Below are 17,251 nucleotides of genomic sequence, written 5' to 3'. Positions count from 1 at the left end.
TGAGCAACAAATAGAGACAATCCCTACCCAACAATAGGCTCAAAGTCTAGAAGAGACAGTCCCAGTCCCACGTGGGGCTCACAGTCTCAATTCCCATTTTATAGATAAGGGAACTGAGGCACAAAGAAATGAAGCGCCTTGCCCAAGGCCAAAGAACAGACAAATGGCGGAGCCGGGCTTAGAACCCATGACCTTCTGACTCCCAGGCCCGTGCTCTAGCAATGACGCCATGCTGCTACCTCAGTGCTTAGTACAGCGCTTGGCATATAGTAAGTCCTTCACAAATACTATTACTAGGGGTTTGGTCCTTCCCCGACCTCAAAGTTGTTTCCCTGTTTGAGAAAACAAATGTACCCCTGTGGTATTTGGTGAGGGTTTTTTATGTGCCAGGCACTGTAGTAAGCGCTGGGGTAGATACAAGCTAATAAGGTTGGTCGCAGGTTGCCCCTGGGCTTGAAGGGGTGGGTGTTAAATTGAAGGAGCTCTGAATGCAAGCAGGGAACTGGGTTTTGGGAGGATCCTGAGGACACTGGGAGAGGATTCACTTCTTCTCCCATGTCTCCCAAAATGGCAGACAGCCAAACCCACAGCCTGTTAATTTATTCATTCAATCGTATTTTTTGAGCGCTTACTGTGTGCAGAGCACTGTACTAAGGGCTTGGAAATTACAATTCGGCAACAGAGACAATCCCTATCCAACAATGGACTCACAGTCTAGAAATAATAATGGTATTTGTTAAGCGCTTACTACTTGCCAAGCACTGTTCTAAGCTCTGGGCTAGTTAGAAGGTCATCAGATTGTCCCAAGTCGGGCTCACAGTCTTCATCCTCATTTTACAGGTGAGGTACTGAGGCACAGAGAAGTGAAGTGACCTGCCCACACAGCAGACAAGTGGCGGAGCCGGGATTAGAACCCACGTCCTTCGACTCCCAAGCCTGTGTTCTTGCCTCTAGGCCAAGCTGCCTTCAGTTGTGAGTCCCCTCCCAGCCTAACCGCTTCACAATGATCCGAGGCCTCTATCAATCCATCACAACACAGTTCCGGAGGCTAAACTCCACCACCGAACACCCCCACCAACAAACCATGGATCCGTGAGGGTTACAGTTTCAATCGATCAATCAATCATAGTTATTGAGCACTTACTGTGTTCAGAGCACTGTACTGATAGGGGAAGAACAACAGAATAGACACATTCCCTTCCCACAATGAGTTTCCTGTCTAGAAGGGGAGGACGAAGTTAATAGAAATAAATCAATGGCGGATATGGAGATAAGTGATGTGGGGCTGAAGGGGATGGAGAATAGAGGGAGCAAATAAGGGTGACGTAGAAGGATGTGGGAGAAAAGGAAAGGTGAGGTCAGGCAGGGAAGGCTTCTTGGAGGAGATGTGCTTTCAATGAGGTTGTGAAGGTGGGGAGAGTCTTTGTCCGTCGGACACGAAGAGGGAGGGCGTTACAGGCCGGAGGCAGCTATGTGGGCAAGAGGTTAGCGGTGAGATAGATGAGATGGAAGTACGGTGAGTAGGTTGGCATTAGAGGAGCAAAGTGTGCAGGCTGGGTTGGAGTAGGAGAGAAGCGAGGTGAGGTAGGAGAAGGCAAGGCCATTGACTTCTTCAAAGCCGATGGTGAGGTGTTTCTATTTAAGGTGAAGGCGGGCAACCACTGGAGGTTCTCGAGGAGTGGGGAAACACGGACTGAACATTTTTTGTAGAAAAATGATCCGGGCAGCAGAGTGAAATATGGATTGGAGTGGGGAGAGCCAGGAGGCAGGGAGGTCAGCAAGGAGGCCGATGGAGTTATCCAGGCTGGTTAGCATAAGTGCTTGGATTAACGTGGCAGCAGCTTAGATGGAGAGGAAAGGGGGCATTTTAGCGATGTGTGAAGGTTAAACCGATAGGATTAGTGATAGATGGAATATGTGAGCTGAATGAGAGAGACACTCCAGGATAACGCCAACGTTATGGGCTTGTGAGACAGGAAGGGTGGTGGTGCTGTCTACAGCGATGGGAGAGTGTCAGGGAGGACAGAATTTGAGTGGGAAGGTAAGGAGTTCTGTTTTGTTCAGTTTAAGGTGTCGCTGAGACATCCAAAGTAGAGCTGTCCTGAAGGCAGGAAGAAATGTGAGACTGCAGAGAGGGAGAGAGATCAGGGCTGGAGATGGAGACTTGGGAATCATCCACACATAGGCTGTTGAAGCCATGGGAGCGACTGGGAATGGGTTTAGCTGGAGGATTAAAGGGGCCCAGAACTGAACCTTGAGGGAACCCCACAGTTAGAGGGTCGCAGGCAGAGGAGGAGCTCCCCAAAGAGACTGAGAATGATCAGCCAGAGAGACAGGAGGAGAACCAGGAGAGGACCGTGTGTCAGTGAAGCTCGTGCATACCAAACCAGGAATTCCTTTGCCGCCAACTGCATTGTTCGGGGCATGTGATGGGGGTGGGGGAGAGTCATACTGAATATGCAAGAATCCCCGCTTCCAGATCCAAGATGCAGCATTTCAGATGTTAATCATTTGTCAGATCAACAAACAAAAGGATGAGCCCAAGCTGTTTCTGAGATGGGATAAAATCCCTGTTAATTCAGAGAAGATGTGAAGACCCTAGGTGATCAGAAGGGGTTCGTTTTGCATTTCTAAGTACTCTGTGTTCTGGGTGGGGGGGCTTCACTCTATGTCTGTTACTTGGGCCCCGAGAGAAGCCCTACCATCTTATGGGACCCCATATGTGGAAAGGAACGTGGGCCGACTGCTTAGAGAGGGGAGCTAAGGAACTTTCTCTAAAGAATTATCTTCATGTTTGGTTTGTGCTCTAGTTTTATTAATGGCCACAGTCAGCCTTCTCATAGACTTCAAACATCCTAAATCAGAAGCACTGCCATCACGGAAACACGTCGAGAAGACCCGGGGCCCGTGGGGGGTGAAGTGGGAGAGCAAGGCCGAGACGTAAGGGTCCGATAATTATGTCGACAAACCGGTCCCTGGAATTTGGACAGCAACCCCATAGCTTCCCCCGGAGTCTGAAGAGAGACTTTCTTGAATGAAGAGCGTCACACGGGCAATCCACGGAAAGACCGGCCGGCTGCCTATAGAAGAGGCCTTGTCTGGCCTTATTCTAGACCGTAAGCTCATGGTGGACAGGGAATGTGCCTGTTTATTGTTGTATTGTACTCTCCCAAGCACTTCGTACAGTGCTCTGCACACTGTAAGCGCTCAATAAATGCAACTGACCGATTGACTGATCAGAAGCTGCCCGTGACTCTGACTTTCCCTTGAGCTGGACGCGTGGGGATGTTGGGATCGATCCGTCCCTATCGACGTCTTTCCAGGAAGGGTCGGAAGTAGCTCCTATCTGGGCAGCCGTCAGGATCACCCTTCAGCGTCCAGTGCAGCCCTCGGGAATTCAGCGGGAGGTGAGCCCGAGGCACCCCTTATCCTGGCTATTTGCTAGACGAAAGCTCGCTGGCGAAGCTTGTCTGGAGTCTGGACAAGATGTCCGTCGCAGTGAGAGCGCTTTTAGCTCGGCATTCCAATGATTCAGAGACTTGAGAGTCTAGGTGAACCCTCCCTGTAGTAGTAGTAGCATTATAATAATAATAATAATGATTGTATTTGTTAAGCGCTTACTACGTGTCAACCACTGTTCCAAGCGCTGGGGTAGTTACAAACTAATCAGGCAGGACAGAGTCCCTGTCCCCCACGTGACTCACAGTCTTAATCCCCGTTCTACAGATGAGGTAACTGAGGCCCAGAGAAATGAAGTGACTTACCCAAAGTCTCCCAGCAGACAAGTGGCAGAGGCAGGATTAGAAACCAGGTCCTTCTGATTCCCAGGCCCGGGCTCGATCCACCAGGCCATGCTGCTTCTCTATTACTGAGCACTGTACCAGGTCCTCAGAAAATACAGAATAACCAAGTGACCCAATCTCTGCCCCCAAGGGAGCTGCCATTCACGAGTTCCACCAACTGCCTACTGGAAAGTTTCTGGGCCATAGGTGGAATCGGCAGGGTGCTTTGCAGAGACTCCTTTGGCATTTGGGTGGCAGCGTCCTGATCTGGCCCAGAACGGGACCTGCTTAAGAAAGGACGGATCTCAGAGTCTGGATGATAAGATTGGTTTGCCATAAATCACGAATGTATTCATGAGGCTAATAATAATAATAATTTTGGTATTTGTTAAGCGCTTACTATGTGCAGAGCACTGTTCTAAGCGCTGGGGGAGATACAGGGTCATCAGGTTGTCCCACGTGAGGCTCACAGTTAATCCCCATTTTACAGATGAGGTAACTGAGGCACAGAGAAGTGAAGTGACTCGCCCACAGTCACACAGCTGACGAGTGGCAGAGCCGGGAGTCGAACTCATGACCTCTGACTCCGAAGCCCAGGCTCTTTTCCACTGAGCCACGCTGCTTCCCCGCAGTTGGTCACCGGAACCCTGACACCTACCCGTGGTTCAGTTCCGATCTGTGCCACCCTTATCCGGGTGGACATCCTGGAGAATTTTTCCACGGGGGATTCTTCTTCCAACTTACCTCCTTGACCGGTGAGGGAGAGGGAGGGGAGAAGAGGGGGTTGTTTCGGTTAGGAAGGAGCACTGTCGTCCACACAGGGATTGCTGAGAGCCTCAGAGAACAGAGGAATCACAGGAGCTTCTCTTGATGACAGAAGAAACAGCGTAGCCTAGTGGATAGAGCACGGGCCTGGGAGTCAGAAGGACCTGGTTCTAATCCTTGACCTTGACCAAGTCACTTCACTTCTCTGGGCCTTAGCTACCTTACCTGGGAAATGGGGATTAAGACCGTGAACTCCATGTGGGGCAGGAACTGTGTCCAACCTGATTAGTTTGTATGTGCTCCAGCACATATACTTAGAACAATGCTTGGCACATAATAAGCGCTTAACAAATACCATTAAAAAAAAAAGACTGAACAGAAACATGGCACCCATAAAGAGCCCAGCCCAATCCTGGCTTGAAACCAGTCTTTCTTTATCCCTCCCGCCAGATGTCAGCTCCAGGTTGGGGGAAGCTCCATGCTGGGGAGGTAGAGGGGCAGGTAATAATAATAATGATCATAATTTTGGTATTTGTTAAGCTCTTATTATGTGCTAGCTATTGCACTAAGACCTGGGGTGAATAAAAGCAAATCGGGTTGGACACGGTCCCTTTCCCACATGAGGCTCACAGTCTCAATCCCCATTTTACAGATGAGGGAACTGAGGCCCAGAGAAGTGAAGTGACTTGCCCAAGGTGAAAGTCAACCAAAAGAATACAATCCATCTCACTTCCCTCAGCGGAGAAGGCAAGGAAGAGACCGTCATCCATGTCCAGCTCCCATTTAGCCACCTGAGGTGTTCCGGGACTAAACCGGTCCCGATCTGGACCCTCGGCTCAGGGACCAGAGGGATCCTCTGAGTGACTCATGTGTCGATAATAATAATTAATAATAATAATTGTGGTATTTGTTAAGCGCTTACTATGTGCCAGTCACTGTACTAAGCGCTGGGGGGGAATACAAGCAAAAACACTTTGGACATAGTCTCCGACCCACATCGAGCTCACTGTCTTTAATCCCCATTTTACAAATTCATTCACTCCACTGTATTTACTAAGCGCTTACTGTGTGCAGAGCACTTTACTACCAATATAACCAAGGCCCGGGGAAGTGAATTGCCCAAGGTCACACAAGAAAGGGATTTGGGATGCAGTTTCGCTTGGTTGCCCACCATTTTTCCTGCGTGCTAGTTAAGAACATTTCTTTTGTTGTTATTGTTGATAAGAGCAGACCGAACCCGGCTTGGGGCCGTGACTCCTGCTGTCTCCGTGCCTGTACCACACCCCCTTCCCTCTGCCTTTGTGCTGTTTTCCAGACAGTCCCATCAGGGAGATATTGCTCCTGATGACCGGATGGCCCTCAGCACTGTTACTCATATTTTCCAGCCCCAACGATGCAATAGGTAGGTGGAAAGTTTTGCATTCAAGGGCCTTAATTCAAAGTAGATGGTTCAGGAGGAGGAGGAGCGATTGAACTCCCAGTCGAAGCGGGCAGTCTAGGGGGACTCTTTTCCAGAGTCTCGACTCCACAGGGGAGGACCCAGGCTCCTCCCCACCCCCCATACCAGCCTCCAACCCTCCTTCTCTCTCCACCAAGTGTGAAAACAGTTGACCCATAATATGCAAATCATTTCACCACGACTCAATGGGACCAAAAGCTGCGAACTTTCTTTGGAGCTCCATTTCCCCCATCACCCCAACCCCTAGCCAACCATGTGGTGAAGGGATTCACAGCGTGAAGTCCAGGCCTTCTCCGACCTCCCCGTTGCCGGGGCGGGCCCTGCAAGAAGACGCAGGGTGAGGAAATTGAGGGCATCTCCCCACTCAATATCCTGTTTTCAAAACCATTGAAAAATGAGTGATCTCCATAGGATAATTCCATCCTCCCCTCCCTCACACTCTTCCTTTCTGTGGGCACTGTAAGATCAAGAGGTTAATGCAAAACTCTCCCTAAAATTAGGGAGCCGATGAGGCCAGGCAAGATGATTTGGTTTCCATTCAAATCTGAATATGGAATCTTCACCCACACACACTCTCTTCCTCTCTCTCTCTCACACACACAAAAATCACCACCGACCGAAAAAACAACCCTCCCCTCGCCCAAACCATTTGCTTTAAAATCTTACAATTCTGCCCACACTCGCTCGGGTGGGTCTGGGACTCCTTGGAAAGTTGATCATCCATCAATCCGTCGATGGTATTTATTGAGCGCTGACTGCGTGCCGAGCCCCACGCTCAAGAGAATACAACAGAACCGCGTTGGAAGATCCGTTCCCTGCCCACAGAGAGCTGCCGGTCTCGAGGATGGTAAGAGCCCTCCCTGGAAACCGGGATTGGATCATGGGGGTCCGGAGCCCAGTGGCTGGTTCTTGGGGAGCAGGCCTGCGTAGGAAAAAAGGAGAGTCCAATAGGAAAGTCGGCAGATGGCTACACTCAAAACCAAACATGGACACTGCGGCCTGATTTCTTTTTCCTCTTCCATAAGAGGCTTTTTCTTTATTTATTAAAGATTACTCTCCCCTGCGAGCTGGTTTCAGAACCAGGACACATAGAGTAATTCCCCAAAGCCATTTCAAAATATTTACTTGTTCCCAGAGTATATTTACACTAGGGGAAGGAGTTTCTGCTCTTGTGACCTCCCAAACCATGGCACTCCTCGAAAGTTATTTTGACATACGATATAATAAAACAATACCTCAATGAAATGATGTCATTTTACATTAGCACTATAATTCTGCTCAGCCCTTTGGAAGGAATGTCTTGAATGGAAGTAAATTACCTCCAAAGATAAGCCGACTGGAGATGTACTTCTAACGTGTTTTCTTTTTAGGGCTTGGTCCCGGTCACTTCAAAGGAGATGTGAATTCATCATTTGTTTGGGCTCGAGACTCCAGAACCTATTTTGGAAGAGTTTGCGTCAATACGCAACAGGAATGTAAACGGAAACTTTCGAGTTCCCAAATGCTCCGTCTGAAAAAGAGTCGCAGGCTCGGCACATCAATTCTATTCAACGTTTATTTTCATTTGAAGATAGTGGAAATCACGTATAAATCACAGACAGTACAAGTTCCTCTTGCCTGGCCGCTGGCCACACGAATTGGTCAACTTCTAAGTATAGATGCTGTATTTTTAGTATAAAGGCAGGGTAATATGGCAGTTAACTAGCAACCGATATTGTAAACTACAGTGGATACAAACTCGCAATATAAATTAATTGCCAGTACAAAAGAGGCGACCGCGTTAGCGAATAAGGTACAAAACTCGGAGACGTCCATAAATACGGCGAGAGGCAAGTAAGCGAGACGTAACGATTCCTCCCCGATTTTCGTTCCGGTTGCCGCCCTGAATAACGGGGACTGAGACACCTGTGGCTCCATTCCACGGCGAGTGACAGGATCGGGGATGGACGTGCACACAAACACACACACACACACACACACACACACACACACACACACACACACACCCAAAGCGGATTTCCCAAACAAGGCAAATTCCAGTTACAAGGACGGGATCCGTTACGGGAGCGTCAAAGAGGCCGGGCGTGGAGCCGCTAGACAAAGAGGGAGCCGATTTGACAGTTGCCAAGCATTAGGCGTCAGACGGAAACTTGTCAAAAACAGCTGTTGTTGGGGACTGATTGATACTGTTTTCATTCTGACGGCTGAGGCGCTGCAGACAGTCGTGGGTCTGAGAAGAGGCCCGAGACAGGCAGACACATCAAAACACACACACACACTCACACACACGCACAGGAAGTGGTTTAGCAGATGGCTTAGGACCATTAAACCCGGTATCTTAAAAAGACAATAGTACACATTTAATGAACTTGCTGAGAAAGCACTGCCTGGCGAGCGGACGACTTCCATTCAGACGATGGAGACGAAGAAAAGGTGGAGCGATGAACCGGCTTATCAGTCATCTCCGTAGAAACCGTGTGCTGCTCACCGATCGCCCAGTATTACAAACATCCCAGAATACCGTAGTCGAAAATCGGATACGAATGGCCGTGAATCTTTTCACTCCCGTAAAAAAAGGCTAAGGTATTTAAACGTTTACAAGGTAACAAGTCAGTAAAATCCACTAAAACTCTATTAAACCACAAAAACGACATTCAGATAACGTTAAAGGTCCGAAGTGGGACGCCCGGAGCAGATATGAGGTATCACGGAGCAAAGGAGGCTATAGATAAAGAACTCTTCACCGCTCGGATGTGGTAACTGGCTTTATCGAAGTTCAGCCATTGAACACAAATGATAAGTGGCCAAAGGGTGGCCCTCTATATCAGGAACCAAAGATGTACAGACGCTCATCTTTTAAAAAACAACAACAAAAAAACCCCAACAACAACAACAAAAAAAACCCAGACACCAAATAAAACCCATAAATCTGTTTTCGGGTTTTGAAGAGCCAAAAGGCATCACGGCTCAGAGCCCTGGTCCTTTTTCAACTGCAATTTGATTGCAAGCTACAAGGAGTTTTTTTTAAAAAAGGGCTTCCAAAAATTGCAGGTGGGAAATTGTATTTTAATATTCAGCTCAAAGCAAATCTCTGAGACCCCTGAAAATAGAGGTTTGCAATAGAAACACTGACAGATCTTAACTGCTGGTTGAGCCGCTGGAGGACATCACTAAAAGTCGTTAGCGCTTTATGAATGAACGCCACAGACCATCTCTTAGTGAAAAATCTGCCACAGTCCATGCTCGAATTTCAGTTGGCACCAGCTTAAAATACATTTAATTTGGCTGCTCTTTTTTTCATCATCTTTCCAAAAAAAAGGTCACGCTCATCCACCCATCTGTGAGTTTTCCGAAACACTACCTTATCTATTTACGTTGCCGCTTCAGGCTGACGGTAGGTAGGATGGGTCACCTTTGGAGAATAAGCCCGTGGTCAGTACTGTTCTGAACAGGCTAGGTTTGGGCCTCAATTTCCTTTCGCCCTTTCCAGACCCGAAATCAATGGTCTCGGACTTAAAAAGGGGGAGAGAATTCGACTCCAGGAGGAATCGACCGGAGGAAATGACTCCGGCGTTCACAGGGAATCTAGCCCTACTGGGCCTTCCTCGCTCGTAAGACACCTGCAAGTCACTTCTGGGGAGCACAAGGGATCCAAAATGAAATTCTCCACCGCTCCCAGAGAGGTTCTAATAGGCGGCTTTTCCGAAAATTAGACACAGGTGGCTGTTTCATACCACGGTCGGTATCTGAAGTAAAATACTACGCCCCGCCCGAGGAGGATCTAATACGCGGCTTTTCAGAAAATCAGACGTGGTAGAGGGGGGTGGTTTCAGGGGTCTCAAGTGGGGTCTTGGGAGGCAAGATTCCCTCCATTTTAGGATAAGGCCCAAGGAGAAGAGAGCTTCCAAATCAGCGGTCGACGGTGAGACCAGTCCCCCACCCCTGCATTAGGTGCTCCCGACTTTAATCGAGATGGCTTTTTCTCCCGCCCCGATTTCCAGACTCCGTGAGGGAGGGGTTTTGGGGGCGGGGAGAGGACGGTCTCCGGACCAGTTCCCTCCGGCGGCTATCACATCCTGACGGGTTCGAGGGCGTTCTCTTCCAACAAGGTGATGAGCTGATTGAAGCTGTCCTTTACCGCCTCCATGTCATCCAGGGAGCACGGCTGGAGGATCCAACGCTTTCCCCGAGCAAGGGGCTCTAGTTCCAAATATTTTTTGATCTGAAAAATTAAAAATATATAAAAGCATAAATGCGTTGTTTTTACGATGATCAGTACGGTCTCCGCGAAGCGCTTACTACAGGTCAAGCGCAGTTTGAGCGCCAGAGTAAAGACAAGTCAATCAGGTCAGGCACAGTCCCTGTCAAACACAGGACTCACAGTCTGTGTAGGAGGGAGAATAGGTAGCCGATCCCCATTTTACAGATAAGGCAACTGAGGCCCAGAGACCTGTCTGCTGTGTGACCTTGGGCAAGTCACTTCATTTCTCTGGGCCACCATTTCACCGGGTTCAGCTTGGTAGTGTCGATTCAGCCAGAGGAAAAATTGCAGGTCCGTAACCGGTGGTATTTTTTGAGTGCTTACAGTGGGCACAGCACTGGTCCTGGCCTTTCTACTTGTTTTGTTTTGTTGTCTGTCTCCTCTCTTCCAGACTGGGAGCCCGTTGTTGGGTAGGGACTGTCTCTGTTGCCTATTTGTACTTTCCAAGCGCTTAGTACAGTCCTCTGCACACCGTAAGCTCTAAATACAACTGAATGAACGAACGAATGAATGGTCCAAGAATTTGGGAGAGGACAAGAGTTGATAGACATGATCCCTGCCCTGGAGGAGCATATAGTCTGCTGAGCGCCTGGGAGAGTTCACTACGATAGACTCAGGAGACACGATTCCCGCCCTCGAGGAGTTTACCATCTCATCACTCATTGGGATTCATCGAGGGCTTACTACGTGCAGAGCACTGTACGAAGCGCTTGGGAGAATACAACACAACTGAATTAGCAGACGTGTTTCCTGGCTATAACGAGTTTATAATCTCCAACCAGACCCGCTTCACGCCACCCCACAGGGTCAGGACTGAAGCAACCGTAGCAAGAAGCCTCGGCAAAATGCGGGAGGGCTCCAGAGATTTTGGGGGGCTGGGGTGGGGCTCCCCAGGACTGCCGTTACGACTGCTGAAATTCTGCTCCTCTGACATAGTACCCTACTGCTTTTCATTTTGTTTTGGGCATTCTTACGTTATTTTAGAGCTTTATTGTTCTATCTTCCCTCCTGGGTCTCTCCCCAGCCTCCTCTCCCCCATGACAGTCAGGGATCGTGTATAATTTCCACCCTGGAGAGAACCACAGTGCTCTGCACATGATCCAAGCACAGTAAATACTATTTCCGCCATTCCCACCCAGGGCCCGGAGCAAAGCCCAAGGAGGATTCAAAAAGAGACGCGAACCAGCCCAAATAAGGCGGGTCATCAGCTTTGAAACATCCCCGGGCTTTTTTATCCCATCTCTAAAAACTGTCAGTCAGATCCCCCTGCACGTCGGAATAGGTGGGCAACATCAAAATGCAATCAACTTGGCTGTCGGCTAAGGGTCGGTTGAACATCACAGATAGCTCGAACAAAACTCAGCTCCAAACGAACAAAACCTCTCCAAATTTCCAGCACCTGTTTCTGTGACCCCAGGGAATTCCTTCCAGATTACAGAAGGGGTCTTATATTGGACTCTCAGAGGAAATCACTCTGGTGCCTAATTTCTTTTTTGTGTGTGTGTGGGGGGGAGAAGGGGAAGATGGGGGAGGATGAAGATCGGAGGGTCTGCAGAGAGCATGGGAACTTCTCTCTCTATTGGCATTGAGCAAAAGAGGACTGACGTGTTCTATTAAGACTCTGCCACACCACCAATGCCCAGATACATTCAGATGGATTTGGGTCATTATAGTTTTGGCATCATCTGCCATAACAGACTGCTGCTACCAACTGGTGGCCAGTCTCTGAGAAGCAGGACGATGCAGTGGATAGAGCACGGGCCTGGGAGTCAGAGGGACCTGGGTTCTAATCCCGGCTCTGCTACTTGTCTGCTGTGTGACCTTGGGCAAGTCACTTCACTTCTCTGGACCTCAGTTACCTCATCTGGAAAATGGAGACTGTGAGCCCCACGTGGGACAGGGACTGCGTCCAACCCGATTTGCTTGTATCCACCCCAGTGCTTAGTACAGTGCCTGGCACCCAGTAAGCGCTAAATAAATACTATAATAATAATTATTATTTTTACTTGCGGAAATGCCAAAGATGCTACTGAAGAGAACCAGGTTTAAGGAACTCGACATTAAGCATGTGGAAGTTTGATGAGAAATGGGTTACTGGTCTGAGCTCACTAATTCACATTTTCTCTGAAGAACGTTGAACATTGCAGCCTAGACAAGGTTTTAAGCAATGTGTGTGTCTGTGTGCATCTGTGTGTGTGAGAGAGAAACACAACACACAGAACATCAGAAGAGGCACTATTCAAAAGCACCACTGATCAAGATATTTCACTAAACCATGAGCCATGGAAAAATTCCAAGGTCTTCCTTGGTTAACATTCAATCAAAAAAAAAAATAAAATAAAAGCCCGTCAAAACTTCAGGACATTCCAAAACAGGGTATCATTCGGTGTTAATCGCTCTAATTACATGTATCGCTTTTAACACACTAGAAACATGTTGACTAAACAAAGTTTGGTTTGCACATTCTTTTCTCCGAAGAGCATGTTTATAAGAAATATTAGCTTTCCACATTCAGAAGGAAAGAGCCACAAATATGCCAAAATTTCTACGACAAATTCTGCCAACAGGAATGTTGGCAGCGGATATCAGCCTTCTAAATGAAAAGGCCGAGGCTTGTGGGAATTGAGGGAAGTGGATGCATTCTGGTCACAAGATACAATAATATCCAGGGCGGTACGTAAACTTAAGCAATTTGCCCACCAATTCTCCTAAGCGGAAATTCTCAACCTACATATTCCCACGAGCGTTTACGCTTAAAGCAAAACACGTACTTCCCTCCCCTAGCTTTGACGGGCATCAGGAATGGCCTCGAGAAGCTGTTGAATCTGTGTGGAAATGCCGGAGCCTAGCAATCAATCAATCATATTTATTGAGCACTGTACTAAGCTCTTAGGTGAGGACAATTCAACAGAATGAGCAGACATGCTTCCTGCCCATAATGAGCTGACAGTCTAGAGCGGGAGACAGACGTTAATATGAATAGATAATTTAAAATATAGCGTTTAAAGATATGCCCGTAAAGTGCTGTAAGGTAGGAAGAGGGGTGAATATCAAGTGTCCTTCCATCTCAAAGGGCTTTCCCCTAGACTGTAAACTCGTTGTGGGCAGGGAATGGGTTGTGGGCAGGGAAAGTGCCTGCTTATTGCTATACTGTGCTCTCCCAAGCATTTAGTACAATGCTCTGAATAATAATAATAATAATGGCATTTGTTAAGGGTTTACTATGTGCCAAGCACTGTTCTAAGCGCTGAATAAAATAAGCGCTCAATAAATATATTCAAATGAATGAAATACCACTGAATGAAGTGTCCAAAGGTCATTGACTGAAGTGCACAGATGAGGCAGGAGGGAGAACAAGCCCGGGAAAAGACGGTTTAATCAGGGAAGTCCTCTTGGAGAAGATGTGAGTTTAGGAATGCTTCAAAGCCTAGTATGAGTGACTGTCTGAGAAGACAAGCAGCAAATCAGCCCCTGGAAAGAACCCACGACCCTCAGTGCCGGTGTACAATTGGCCTGAAATAATGATGATGACGGTATTTCTTAAGTTCTTACTATATTTCAGGCACTGCTCTAAACGCTGGGGCAGATACAAGCAAATTGAGTTGGACACAGTCGCTATCCCACGTGGGGCTGGGAGTCTCGATCCCCATTTTACAGATGAGGGAATTGAGGTCCAGAGAAGTGAAGTGACTTGCTCAAGGTCGCCCAGCAGACAAGTGGTGGAGGTGGCATTAATAATAACAATAATTATAATAGTAATGATGGTATTTGTTAAGTGTTTACAATGTGCCAAGCACTGTTCTAAGTGCTGGGGGGGCACAAGGTCATCAAGTTGTTCCACATGGGGCTCACAGTCTTAGTCCCCATTTTACCGATGAGGTAACTGAGGCACAGAGAAGTTAAGTGACTTGCCCAAAGTCACACAGCTGACAAGTGGAGGCGGGATTAGAACCCATGACCTCTGATTCCCAGGCCCAGGATCTAGCCACTACACCATGCTGCTTCTATAGGATTGTTAGTTCACTGACCTAACACGGGGGTGAGGCTGGCAGTCACTGGCAAAGGATTTTCAGGGAAATGAGGCTGGGAAGTCCATTCCTTGGAAAGGGTTAAACCTAGATTTAGGCTGAGACTTGTGTTCTGTGAAAAACAACTCAAATTTGCCCAGCACTTCTGGTTGCCGGAAGCGCTTTCCAATCGATTCTCTCATTTAGGTCCCCCCGATCCATGTGAGGTAGGGATGGATGGATTATTATCCTCGTTTTGCGTATGAAGGAAATGGAGGCATGAGAAGCAATGTGGTCTAGTGGATTAAGCCTGGGCCTGGAAGTCAGAAGGACCCGGATTCTAATCCAGGCTCCACCCCTTGTCTGCTGTGTGACCTTGGGTAAATCACTGCATTTCTCTGTGCCTCAGTTACCTCATCTGTAAAATGGGGATTAAGACTGTGAGCCCCAAATGGGACAGGGACTATGTCTAAACTGATTAGTTTATATCTATCCCAGCACACGGAACAGTGTCTGGCACACCATGAGCACTGAATATATTATTATTATTGTTATTAGTATAAATTAAAAATGGCTGAGGATTGCATTTCAATAATTGCTATTTTGGGATGTTAGATAGGAGGTGGAATTCAAAGCAGAATAATAAAGCCTAAGTAAGAACCTGGTGGTGCGAAGCTCACGAATATGGTCAAATAACTGGAGATTTCATGACTTTCCACCTATTCAACACCTAGTACACTCCCTGGGCTAATGGTCCATAACTGGTAGGTATTCATTCTTTCAATAGTATCGAGTGCTTTCTGTGTTCAACTATAAGCGCTTAGGAGAGTACAATATAACAATAAATTGACACACTCACCACCCACAATGAAATTACAGTCTAGAGGGGGAAAATTACGATGGAGGAGATTATTCCAAATTCAAACCTACAGTGAAGATATCAAACTGGGCTTCGACAGCCCCAAAATACCAAAGAAGTCCAGATCGGCCCTTTGATCATCACATCTAAGTCCTTGAAGCCCCGTGGCCTAGTGGACAGAGTATGGCCTGGGAGTCAGAAGGTCCTGGGTTCTAATTCCGGCTCTGCCATTTGTCTGCTGTTTGACCTTAGGCAAGTCACTTCATTTCTCTGGGCCTAAGTGACCTCATCTGTAAAATGGGGATTGAGACTGTGAGAGCCTTTTGGGACAGGGTCTGTGTCCAACCCGATTATCTTGTATCTAGCCCAGCACTTAGTACAGTGCCTGGCACATAGTAAGCACTTAACAAATACCACAATCTTTATTATTATTTTTCCTGAATACAGAGGCTTTCCAAAAAGTATACTCTAGGGGCAGATGCAACTGCTTCTCAGTATCACAAATTCCCTCCTATTTCCCAAAGATACACATTAACCAATCAATGAAATTTACTGAGCGCTAATTGCGTGCAGAGCACTGTTGGGAGAGTACAATACAGCAGAGTTGGTAGACGTTCCCCACCCACAAGAACCTTAATGTCTAGAGGGGGAGATGGACATAATACCACACCGCCCATCCACAAGGCATTCTCTTCGTGAAAGCCATCCCATTTGTCAAATGCTGATGGCTCTCCACCAAGAGAAAACCTGCGAAGGGCTTTGAGATCATTAGCCCGATCTGGCAGAAATCTTCTCTTTTTAGGAACACTTATCCCTCCCTTCGAACTCCCGGTGGTTGCTCAGAGAGGAAGATGGGTAGCTACGCAACGGCTTCTGGAGAATTACATCACAGTCCAGCTGTCCGGCGCAGCCATGGCTCTCGGGCCAGTCAAGGGGAAGCAGCGTGGCTCACTGGAAAGAGCCTGGGCTTCATAGTCAGAGGTCATGGGTTCGACTCCTGGCTCTGCCACTTGTCAGCTGTGTGGCTGTGGGCAAGTCACTTAACTTGTCTGGGCCTCAGTTACCTCATCTGTAAAATGGGGATTAACTGTGACCCTCACTTGGGACAGCCTGATTACCCTGTATCTACCCCAGCTCTCAGAACAGTGCTCTGCACATAGTAAGTGCTTAACAGATACCATTATTATTATTATTATTATTACCTAGAGCGAGGAAGGCTTTGCGCATGATATTTGTCTTCCAACCAGACAGAGGAACACAGTCGCGTCTCTTAGTTCTACCGTAACTGCTCTCCTTCAGTAACCTGCAGCAGCATTAGGATTTGCATTTCTGCATTCCTCCATTTTACACCTGGTCGTTTACTCTGAAGTCCTAACTGTGTTGGTGGGCCCCAGTTCAGGGCAACTAAAGATAACAATGATAATAATAATAACAGTACTTGTTAAGTGCTTACTATGTGCCAAGCACTGTAATAAGTGCTGGGGTAAATACAAGTTAAGCAGGTTGGACACAGGCCCTGTCCCAATGGGGTTCATATTCTTAATCCCCATTTGACAGATGAGGTAACTGAGGCCCAGGGAAATTAAATGATTTCATTCAATCGTATTTATTGAGCGCTTCCTGTGTGCAAAGCACTGTACCAAGCGCTTAAAGGTCACACAGCATTCATTCCATTGATTCAGTCGCATTTGTTGAGTGCTTACTGTGTGCACAGCATTGCTCTAACCGCTTGGCTTCCCAAAACTATAATACGACAATGAACAGACATAGACGTGGTGGAGCCGGCACTAGAATCAGGTTCTTCTGACTCCAGCCCCAAGCTCTATCCACTATGACACACGATAGCTGATTTTTTTTTAATGGTGTTAAGCGCTCATTATGTGCCGAGCTCTGTTCTAAGCGCTGGGGTAATACAAGGTAATCAGTTTAGACAAAGTCCCCATGTTCCACAGGGGGTTCCCAATCTTAATCCCCATTTTTTTTCAGATAAGGTAACTGAGGCCCAGAGATTTGAAGTGACTGGCCCAAGATCACACAGCAGATAAGACCTGGCATTAGAACCCAGCTACTTCTGATTCCCAGTTGTTGGCCCAGCACAGTCAAAGCACCTATTTGCTA

General features: G+C 47.6%; 1 protein-coding gene across 2 annotated transcripts in view; it reads right to left on the bottom strand.

The window, feature by feature from the left end:
• Positions 1 to 7,543: 7,543 nt before the first annotated feature.
• ARL15 (ADP ribosylation factor like GTPase 15) overlaps positions 7,544 to 17,251 on the bottom strand; it is a 389,668-nt gene continuing 379,960 nt past the window's right edge. For both annotated transcript variants that reach the window (XM_029066937.2, XM_039910995.1), the window contains one exon: positions 7,544 to 10,228. In XM_029066937.2, coding sequence (XP_028922770.1) covers positions 10,076 to 10,228 — 153 coding nt within the window. In that variant the 3' untranslated portion in view covers positions 7,544 to 10,075. The remainder of the gene's footprint in view (positions 10,229 to 17,251) is intronic.

This window comes from Ornithorhynchus anatinus, chromosome 1 (assembly GCF_004115215.2).
Source record: "Ornithorhynchus anatinus isolate Pmale09 chromosome 1, mOrnAna1.pri.v4, whole genome shotgun sequence".
In the NCBI taxonomy this organism is placed as follows: domain Eukaryota; kingdom Metazoa; phylum Chordata; class Mammalia; order Monotremata; family Ornithorhynchidae; genus Ornithorhynchus; species Ornithorhynchus anatinus.
Note: the sequence above shows the minus strand (reverse complement) of the source record. Positions and strands in the feature narration are given on the sequence as shown.